We start from the raw sequence: 10845 nt of genomic DNA on the forward strand, positions 1-10845 counted from the left end.
TCAGTACATTCATTTCAATTTCAAACGCGTTTAATGTATTTAACCTTGTAATATCTGCATAATCTAGAGTTTTTTGTTTTTGTTTTTTTTTCTGTGCCACACAATTTTATGGAGTTATTTTAAAAACCCGACACGTACAACCCCAGAAATTTGTGTATACATATGTATGTATGTATGTATAGACATATCGAAATGTGTGTGTATATATGCAATGTTTTTTCAAATGTTATAATTTGCGAAAAAATTTGCTGATAAATCAAAGTATTTAATTAATGTGCACTGAATACTGAAAAATATCGAATAAGTTGAAAGTGTTGAACAATGTGCAATAAAGTGGCACAAATGCAACGCCCGAGCAAGCTGTAAGCCCGAGCTACATACATAACTGTGGGTTGACTGAGTGCGCTATATGCGGTGAGCTGGCTAGTTGGCTGGTTAGGTGTCCTATCGCGCATGCGCAAACGCTTGTGATTTTTTCGCATCTGTTTGTTTTACAAGTTGAGCTTGTTACGTTTACTTGTGCTTATGTATGTATGTATGTATGTACATAACATAGCATAGCAATCATAGTGCTGGTAATTTTGTGCCAGTTTTCTTGATCGAATTTGGTTAGCGCTGCGGCCACTGCTACTGCGACTTTTCCACGTTACAAAAGTGAATGGTGCTCGAAGCCGCTGTTAAATTCGTATTCCTGCATAACATAAATACCGAGCCTCACACACACATATGTATGTATCTATGTATGTACATTAGATCGTACCAGAAAAAACGTCGGCTGTACATCCCTGAGTCTCTAAAGTATTTTTGGAAGGCTATTTCGATTTTTCGCCACATCTTCAGCATTTATAATCGCATCTCAAGGTATGATATTTCGATATTCTTGTTTCGAGGCGAATTTTTTTTATTCTAAAGTTCAGTACTCCGTTCTAGAGAGTACTTACCCACCAGGCTTCAGTTTTTATCACGCTAACGTACCACCCTAATGCCAGTAAATTAAAGTTCTCCAAAATTATTAAAATTTTGCCAGGGCAGTATATTGGTTATTCCAGTAGAAACATAACAAAAAAATTTCATTCCCGAATGTAGGTGTCACCGAAATTTTAAAAAGGGTGACCCTTAAGTTCGACCAACAAAAAAAAAAAAAAAATCGGAATTCGCTTGCAAATATGTACAACTCTAGACTAAGGGATGTACTGCAATTTTTTTTTATTTACATTTAAGGTGGCGCGTTCTAATGTACTTACATACATAAATATGTATGCGCAAAAATACATAACATAATACAAACTATTAATGGAGCAGCATTGGCTTGGCCTCACGCTGTGCTTTTGCTGTTTTTTTTTTACTTCTCAAATGCCTGCAACAAATCTCAAGTCTTATGTACATATGCACATACATACATATACATGTACATATGTAAGCATATACAGTATCATCCGCTTAATTGCGCATGAAAGAATGAACCAGTTTTTCATATATTTTCCGGGTAACCAATTAGTTGGGCCTCGCTCCATTGAATAGTTAGTTATTCGTTAAAATAAGCCGGTGAACCATTTCAGCGGGGCTCAATTCCCTCTGTATATACTATGTATAAACAGTCACATAAAGCTACAAATATATGTTTTTACATATGTAATCTTATTGGCCTGAATGTTGTTAGCCATGATCGCTTTTACTTTCTCAATGCTGTTTCTGTTCGAGATTTTTGTTTTTGTTTTGAAAACATTATTGCGCATTTGCTTGTTTTTGTTTTTATTTTGACTTTGCCAAACTAAACGCCAAATGCAAATATCGACACCAACATAGATATTTATGAACGCATTTACATATACATATCGCATTCGTTTGCTGGAAGAATAACACAAGTTAATTATGCATGCCACTGTAACCGAGTGGTTAGAAGTGAGTATTTCCACTCGATGAACCTAGCTAGGCTCAGTCCCTGGTTCGGTCAACATCTAAAAATATAAATTTTTGTTAAGAGCAGGCAATGGCAAACGTCCGAGTGTATTTCTGCCATGGCAAAAATGCTTTTTTTAGTTGTTGTTTTTATGACCAGCATAGCTCTCTCACCTTTTACCTGGATAGTCGTGGTAAACGACGTCCTCGCTTACGCTGACGACGTGGCACTTAACGCGTGAGGAAAGTTTCTGGGCACTCTGTATAACCTTATGCAAGGGTGCTTAAACTTAGTGAGAAGTAGGTCTGCTATTAATCCTGGAAACACAGAGCCCGCCTTGTACCCAAAAAAAAAAAGGGCATCATGTGCGCTATACTGCGGTAAAAACGTGAAAGTGATAGCGTATATCTCCAAAAGCAACATATTGCATATATGAAAGCATAATAATGAAGCCGCAGTTCGTTCCGACATCAGTCTGAGAAGCACTGGCTTCTCTATTAACCGCACGTGTGAGCAGTCGACAATCTTAAGAAACTTCCAACTGAGGAAACGGATCCTTGCAAACTGTGGTTGGGTCCAAAATAATCCGTCTCTACATCCATATCATACATAAGAGTGCATGAGAGTGTAACAGTTTGTGGAATATAAGCCCAATTTAAATCCTCACGGCTGAGTCCTAAGTAGGACGACTCTCTTAAAATTTTGGGTTTAGACCAGCTGATTTCAGATAGAGGTTACCGCTATAAAGAAGGCGGCCGATAGATTGGATTCACACCAGTGTATTAAGAAGGGTAAATATCTTATCTGATAGCCTAGCGGCAATCAGGGTTCTAAAATCGTTCGTGATACAATTAATCACTGCTGGAGGAATGACCTTCGACTACTTGAAAATCGGGACCCATTATTTAGTAACGTTGCAGGAAAATTTATGCCTGTGAATTGGCTAGGCGGGTATTCGCCGTAATATTTTTTTAATCGACTTCAAAAACAGGGTGAGGTTATCAATTCGCCGAAATATTTTATTTATTTATGTTATCGCTTAACTTCGGACCTCAGAGGTGGTCTCATACTAATTTGATCATTGGATCATGAAGAAATTAAAGGCATGTACTCTTTAATGTTTATGAGAATTGAAGTCGGTGGTGTTTTGTTGCTTAAAAATCACTGGTTTAATCATCAATCGATACTTAAATTGCTCAACTGAAATTGGCCCTTTAAAAGGAAGACGAGGTGGATTCATTTCATCATTTCCTTCTTAGCAGCCCTGCTTTCGCTAGACTAAAGTTTCCATCTCGACAAGTATTTCACCAACGCTCCCGCGGAACTCTCTGGAGTAGATATATGGATTACTTGCAGTTAACGTTCCGAAACAATATCAATTAAGTAACACAATGCACAACATAAGAAATGAGCATTTCTCGGGGTTGTCACCTAACCTAACCTATTATTTATTTTTGTTCAACTCATTTTTTTATTTTTATTTTTTTTTTTTAGTTATGACGTTCTTCCAGTAAACGAGCAATATGTATACATATGCTGATTTAATTCAGTCATTCCACCCATCAGCAGCAGCAACACCAACGACACAGTTCTTTTTGGGTTGCGAACGCTCGGAAGCTCGATTAGCTATGCGTTTGGTAATTTCTTTTGTCAAAATAATACCAAATCTTTAAGAGCGAGCACAGAAATACGTAATCTTATAGAAATACAAAATTATATACATACATATAGTGCTTATCACAACTATGCGCCACCCACATATGTATTGACAACTTTTGACTACTATTTTTAAAATTATTTTCTTATACAAATATAGTTCATTCCATAACAGAAAACAACTACATAGAAATTTCAACCTCTGTAGAAAAAAAAAATTAACAAATTTTCATCAAAACTTCTTCAAACTTTTCATTCAGATTTTTTTTTTAATTTTGGGGCATACATTTTTATAGCCCATTCAATTTGAGTGGAAGTTTCAAGTGAGCGTTAATTTTTGGCAATTTGAATTTGAATAAGAAAAATTCAATGTAACTTTTTAAAAAATTTACAATTTTATACAAAATAAAATAACAAATGTCAGAAGAATTTTATTCAACTAAAACTTATTGAAATTTTTGTTCAACTGAGCAATTATTGAGTTCAGAAGGTGTTGTATACTGTCGTATTGTTGTATGTCGTAAACTTTTAAAGCTTAAATAAATATTTAGTACATGCGTTCCTCAGAAAGCCGCATAAAAAATTCGCATAAAATTTTTTTTTTACTTTCATAAAAAAAACAGGGGATGCATTCCAGCATTTTCAAAAACCACATGATTTCAGATACTCCATGTAAAAAATTCTAAAAACCGCATAAAAACAAACTATAAATATATAAAACTATATTTTTATAAAAAAAAAATAATAAAAGTTAAATTATAAAAACAAAACAGTCAAAACTTGTCAATATATGGGCGTCGTATTGTTATGATAAGCACTGTAAGTACATATATGTATATGATACACACTATCTACTGGATCTCGTTACCTACGGTAATAAACTTTTGCTCAGCAATAATTACAGCATTTTTATTATGGCCGTGCGTGAGAGTTTTACTCAATGACGACTCTTGTCCGTTTGAAATGGATGGAGTTGAAGACTCGATGACTGACTGGTTTTGTGGCGTGCAAACGAGAAGTGAAGTGAAGTTAACGCGGGCGAAATAAATCACAATAAATTATAGTAGGTAGTTACATATGTATGCATGTATGTACATATATATGTGTAAAAAGCCATTCAATTATTTGTTTGCGCATATCGAACGCGTTCTTTAAAAATGTATTAGCTCGAAATTTACCTTTTGTTAGAAAACACAAAACTATTGTTTCTAAGGTGGGTGTTAAGCGTATGAAGAAGAAAAACTGTTTCGCAGCAAATTACAACAAAACAAGGCTTCAGCTTTTGCTAAAAGGTATACATATGCACAGGTTGTATACACGCTGTGCCTATTTATCAAAAATTACAGATTATGAGTTGATGCACTTTTGTAGAATGTGAGCGATATGCATAATTAAAAAAAAAAAATACTGCATTGTTCAACGAATAAAATATTTCAGCGGCAAAATAAATTTAATTTTTTTTTTAAGTTAACGTTTTTATAAAAACTTGTTTTCATAAGCCCCCCACATGCTATTAATTGATTTTTTTTTTTTTTCGATTTACATATTTCGATTTTTTTCAAAAACTATAAAAGTTTGCATCACTTCTACTATGATTGGCTGCACTGTACGCGAAGGATAAGACGAGTTCAATGGCCGCAATCAATTAAAATGACACTTGTTTTCCATAAAAAGTATATAAACACTTGAAAAACTAATATTTAATTTAGTCACACGCATGTAAACATAGACAACTACTTGCGTTCGGGTTAATAGCAATGCAAAGTTTATTTTTAAAATGTTCATGTTTGTATATGTATGTGCATATATAGCAACATTTTTGCGCCAGGTGGATGGATGTATGTATATGTATGTTTGGAGCCATAACATCTGCATTTGGATGCAGCTACATATGTGCTCGTATATGTTACTACAACTTGTTTGTAAAAATTATGTAAAATGGCGTTAAAATTGTATTAGGGCCTCTTAAGTTTATGCGGAAGGTCGTAATTATTTGAATTTTTAAAATCGGTTGGAAAACCAAACATTGTGGTACGCTTTTCCATCATCCCTTATATCCTTTCTATCCTATCGGAAAACGTTTGAGACGGGGACATTTTGGAGTCATTTAACCCAACTTAAAAGATAGGGTAGCTTTTATCCCGATTACACTACATACCTATGGAAGTATTTGTGGTAGAGTACTGGAACTTGGTATAGAGATATACGAAATCAATACTATACTCATGGAAAAAATGTGAGTTCTTGGAAAAGGGGCCGTGACACCTGCCATACAGACTGAATTTTTTATACCACCACCTGTTAAAAAATTAACTTCAATTTTAAATATTTTATCAGTTAAATGAATTATTACAAAATGGATGTCGATGGAGTCGTTATATTCCACAAATGATGACTCTTAGGAAAAAAAAGGGTTTTAGGGGTTTTGGAGATAAATGCATAATCTACACTTTTGTCTATCCTGAAGCTGAAACATTGTAAACATCAATTTATGTGACCTTTGACCTTGAATAATTTTTTTTACAGATATGGGATCGATAAGGACTTTTCACATTTCATTTATAATGACGTTCGTAACATTCGTATCAATTTTCAGCTTCATGCGAGTTACTGCAACCCTTAAAATCTACCTTGACCAGGCTAATAGACAACAATTTTGAAAATATGGTTTAACTAGAGTAGCGATTACAAAATATTAGTTACGCGGGTTATATGTACTTCAATTGTGTTGACAGTGATCACTTATTTAAAAAAAACTGCTATGTTGAAAAAAAAAATTGATTGAAAAGTCCTCATCTAAAAAGATTTTTGATTTAGTTAGTTCAGCCTTATCTTAACCTTAAGTTATTTCCCTGCACTGCTTAAGAAATTAATTCATAAAAAATATTTTTTATTATTTCAGCTAATTCTTTTCTTTTAAAACGACATTTTTTAAGAACGTCCAAATATGGATTATAGATATTTTCTGATTGCATTCATCTTGAATGGTAAGTTCTTATATAGAAACTTTTCTTTTCTTTTTAAGATTATATTATAAATATAAAATAAAATTTATAGCATAAAATAAAAATTCAGTTTCCAGTGTAAACGAAAGATTCAGGTCTTTTATCTAAGGCTTACGGTTGGTTTCGAAATCTAAGAAAATATTAATTTTGAAATTTCAAACGCAAAATTTACAAGGGGGCTCACAAGTAGTCGTAAGCGTCGTAATATCTCAAATTACGCGATTTTTGACTATGCTAAAATGTTTTCAGCCAACAAAAATCATAGAATTAGCTTTTGTTATACCATACATCCCTTAAAAGCCTTTGAACGTTATTTAACATTACAAAAATTTACGAATTTAGGACATTAACACGCTTATGATACATTGTGAATATCCTAATTGTTTACGTAAAAAATCGTAAATCTACTAAGCCATTTAAAATTAATTTGTCATTATACAAATTTAAAAATTATGTCAACATTAACATTCAACTTTTGTATTAACTTTAAAGTAGCAAAACAACTGACTTACCTTAAGCTCCAAGAAACGCTTACATTACTTTAAGAGTATTTACATATGTTTTATCCCAATGGAACACCGAATTCTGCCTGGAATAAAAGTAAAAACTTAGAATGTTTAAACCGAAAAATCCAAACAAAAAATAAAAAGGACACTTTAAAAAAGTATTTGAAAAAAAATTAACATTTACATTTGTAAAATAGAAGAATTGCAAAGTAATTTAGAAAAAAATGAAATAACATTAAAAAATACTATAAAAAATAATAATTTAAAACCTTCCAGTTAATCCCACACTATCGGATAGTGGTGATGCTTCCATCATTACGCAGACTGTTTATGGCTTTTTGGATTTTACAACAACGATAGGCAATACAGTAATGGTATTTTCGCCACAAAGTGCTCCATCAATTGGTATGTATGATATTTAATTGAACAAAATAATATAATATGTATTCATAGTTTTTAGTTAAATTTCACTCAAATAATTTTTTATTAATATTTCCAAAGAAAAATTTTGAAAACTTGAAAGCAGAAGTGGTTTCCACATGTCTTCGTATTTAATAGATATTAGCAAAGATTTCCTAGGGCAGAATTCATTTCAACCCGCATACCAGCATAGTTAAAAGTTGGTAAAATTTTAATTGTTTTTGTGGAACGAAATTCGCATTCGTAAATCGCCCCTAAAAGAATTCGGCCCCTAAATGAGTTAATTGAATTCTTCAGTTATCCAACATAGCGTGTCTAGTGTTTTTTTTTTATGTTATTTACTTAGTAATTTTATTGTTTTTTTCAGATAAAATTGACATACCTACTAATATTATCGAAACTAAGCCTTTTATTGCAAAACCGTCGGAAGACGAAAGTATTAAGCCTACGAAAGCAACGAACTCCGTTAAGATACCGACTAGCAAACCGTTGGAGAAAAAGAACTTAAAATCCAATATTGTTGAGGCTCAAAAGAATAAAAACAACAATAATAGTATTATTAATAAAGTTACAGCGAGTAGCTCAGTAGTTGTTGCTGCACAAACGCCACAAACGCCACAAACGCCACCAACACCAACTGAACCCGTCGATGAGACACCAACTCTTCAAATAGAAAACAATGTCTACGAATATGATTTGCTCTCACGCCAACCAGCCGAATATGCCGAAGAAACCTATCGTGTTATAAACAACAAAGCTTCAGATAAACCGCGAAACAGACACAACCAGCGGCGGACCCATGACATATCATCCGAAGCCACTGTGGCGCATGAAACACCAGCAAATAGATTAAAAGCTAGTCAGGCACCGGAAAATAAACCACACTCGCCTGTCGCTGCACCTAAAGGAAAAAAACCGAAAATAAGATCAACAGCACCGCTGCGCGTACTGAAGACTACATCACCTACGTTACCTAAGTCAAGTAATAGCCCTCAAGAACAGAAAAATAATCGGCTATCCGGATCGAATAGTAGGCAGAATGGCAAGAGCAATCGCAACCATGGAAACGAGCATGAACATGTATCTATAACCGAATCTGTGGTTGAAACGTCACAAGTTAGCCAAAGTCATAAAAAAAATTCGCCACGGAGTAAGCCTAAAAGGTAAGATGTATATAAAATATTAAAAATTTATGTAGATTAACAGAGTACTCAAAAAAAAAAAACACCCAATTCTACTTCTACTTTCAGGAAAAGCAAAAATAATAGGTCATCAGCTGCGCACAAAAGTGGTGCAATTATTTTGGCATCCTCAGCCGAACCGGCACGCAAGACATTCCGCTCAAAAGTGAGACCCTCAAATGTAGAAACACAAGTTTCGACAAGCGTTTACATGTTCAAATTGAATCGTACGCCCGGCAGATGGCAGTACACAACAACACCAAAACCGAGAATATCAATACGAAAGAGTACCGAAGGGAATACCACCAAAGTCGTAGATGCTTTTGCTGGCAATCCCAGCTTAAATATAATATCAGAAAATTCTGATTTGGAGTCTTCTGGTTCGCAAAATGGTGCTGTCGTCAATAATATTGATCAAGGTGGCAATTATCAGGATCTCGTGGAGACCTTGAATGTGGAAATTTCAACGCCAGCCGACTTCAAGGATACTTACTATGAGTTGGCGACTATCAAAACGCCATACGCTTTTCAGGTAAATGACAACCGAAATGCATTTTTATGAGTAGCTTCAAATGTTCTCAGGTTTCATAGGATAGGATTTTTTATCATAGTTACTTTGACGGCATGTAATTAGTTTTGAGTGGGTTAACGAGTTTAGAACCGAGTTTTATTTCGAAAATACATATGTTTTAATTCATTCGCTTCCACCCTTGCTTACAATAATGCATTGTTATATTCCAGGTCGGTGGTTTGAAAAAGACCCGCTTCATAACTGTCACTTCAACAATAGAGAAGACGTTAACGCCCGATCCAACTGAAGTACAAATACTAGATGGACCTCTAACCGAAAACATTTTAGCAACGTCAACACCAGAGCCGAACTTTATGCGCGACCCTAGCGTCACAACTCTCAAAGCTTTACACATTTCAGAGAATACAGAAACACCGAGTTTGGAAACGGTGGTCGACTCGTTTAGCACAACCTTGAAGAAGTTACGCACGCAAGTTTTACCCATTGTATATGATGTCAACAATGAGACATCGTATATAACACTCAGACAAACCTATGACATCACAAGTCTTCTAACAGTGACGAAAACACTGTCACCTTTGGAGACGGATATACCGTTGAGGAGCTTTACCGATTTTGGTGCTAATCTAGATGAGGCTGGCTCGGAAATAAATCTAGAATTAGAGTTTGGCGATGAGGATAATACAGAAAGTTCCAAAGATGATAAGCCAACTCGGGTCAAATTATCAGATATAGCTGATCTCTTCGGCAAATCGTCAAACCTTACTGCCGAGGAAATTCAAAGGATAGCGCTTTGGAAATTGCAAAGTTCACAACAACAACTTCCCTCACTGAATATGCCCAGCATTCCAGCGTTTACACCTGAGAGCACACTACCATTCCCCTCCATTGCGCCCTCTATTAATCCTTTCCTGTTGCCATTGCAGCAATTCCAGACGGTAACTTCGAGTTTTGTCCACGAAACGATTGCCACTCAAACAAATAGTAAAGTTTTAAAATTAACCTTTGGCGCACGAACGGCCTACACCACAATTTTCTCGAGCGCAGTTGTGCCGACGCGTGCCACCAGTTATATCACCACAACCATTCCAGTTCAAGCGACACCACCCGCATTTCCCGGATACTTTCCACCACCGTATCCCCAATATTATCTCGGATAAGTTTAGAGATACAATTGCTAGCGGGATTCGTGGGCCCGTTTGTATTGTTGTATGTATGTATATAGTGTTAGCATCATTATTTTGTTTTCATTTGGTCCCTTATAAAAATCCTATTAAATACTCGTTCATTCCTTCACAAACAAATCGAATTTAGAAAATATGAGATTATTTGTATAAAAAAAAATTTTGCGTAGATATGTATTTCATAATAAAAATTACATCAATTCGTTTCATAATAAAAATTCATCCTTGCGTGTAAAAGAGCGCGCGGGAGTTTTAAATTTTTAGCTCCCGAGTTTTATTTTAATACTAGCAAATACCCGGCGTGCTTCGCTTTGCCTTAAAAGGATTTTTCTGATATTACTCCCTCTCACTACATTCAAAACTCTTACACCCATATTCAAAAAAAAAAAGAAAGATTTTGTGGATTTAATGGTACATTGGAAGTATAGTTACGCAATAGTCTCAATTTAGAAAAAAATTTA

General features: G+C 34.7%; 1 protein-coding gene across 7 annotated transcripts in view; it reads left to right on the forward strand.

Moving 5' to 3' along the window:
• The window catches only part of LOC108359275 (uncharacterized protein DDB_G0289357), a 33813-nt gene extending 23166 nt beyond the window's left edge, over window positions 1–10647 (forward strand). For 5 of the 7 annotated variants that reach the window (XM_017611055.1, XM_017611057.1, XM_017611056.1 and 2 more), the window contains 5 exons: window positions 6459–6543; window positions 7344–7472; window positions 7855–8650; window positions 8738–9200; window positions 9410–10647. In XM_017611055.1, the coding sequence (XP_017466544.1) occupies window positions 6504–6543; window positions 7344–7472; window positions 7855–8650; window positions 8738–9200; window positions 9410–10360 (2379 nt within the window). In that variant the 5' untranslated portion in view covers window positions 6459–6503 and the 3' untranslated portion in view covers window positions 10361–10647. Of the gene's footprint in view, window positions 1–17; window positions 415–754; window positions 862–6458; window positions 6544–7343; window positions 7473–7854; window positions 8651–8737; window positions 9201–9409 lie in introns of those variants that run through there. The other 2 variants (XM_017611054.1, XM_017611058.1) reach the window with 2 other exon arrangements.
• Window positions 10648–10845: the final 198 nt, after the last annotated feature.

The sequence above is a fragment of the Rhagoletis zephyria genome, unplaced genomic scaffold, assembly GCF_001687245.7.
Source record: "Rhagoletis zephyria isolate East Lansing unplaced genomic scaffold, Rhagoletis_zephyria_1.1 Rzeph_scaffold_00368, whole genome shotgun sequence".
In the NCBI taxonomy this organism is placed as follows: Eukaryota; Metazoa; Arthropoda; class Insecta; order Diptera; family Tephritidae; genus Rhagoletis; species Rhagoletis zephyria.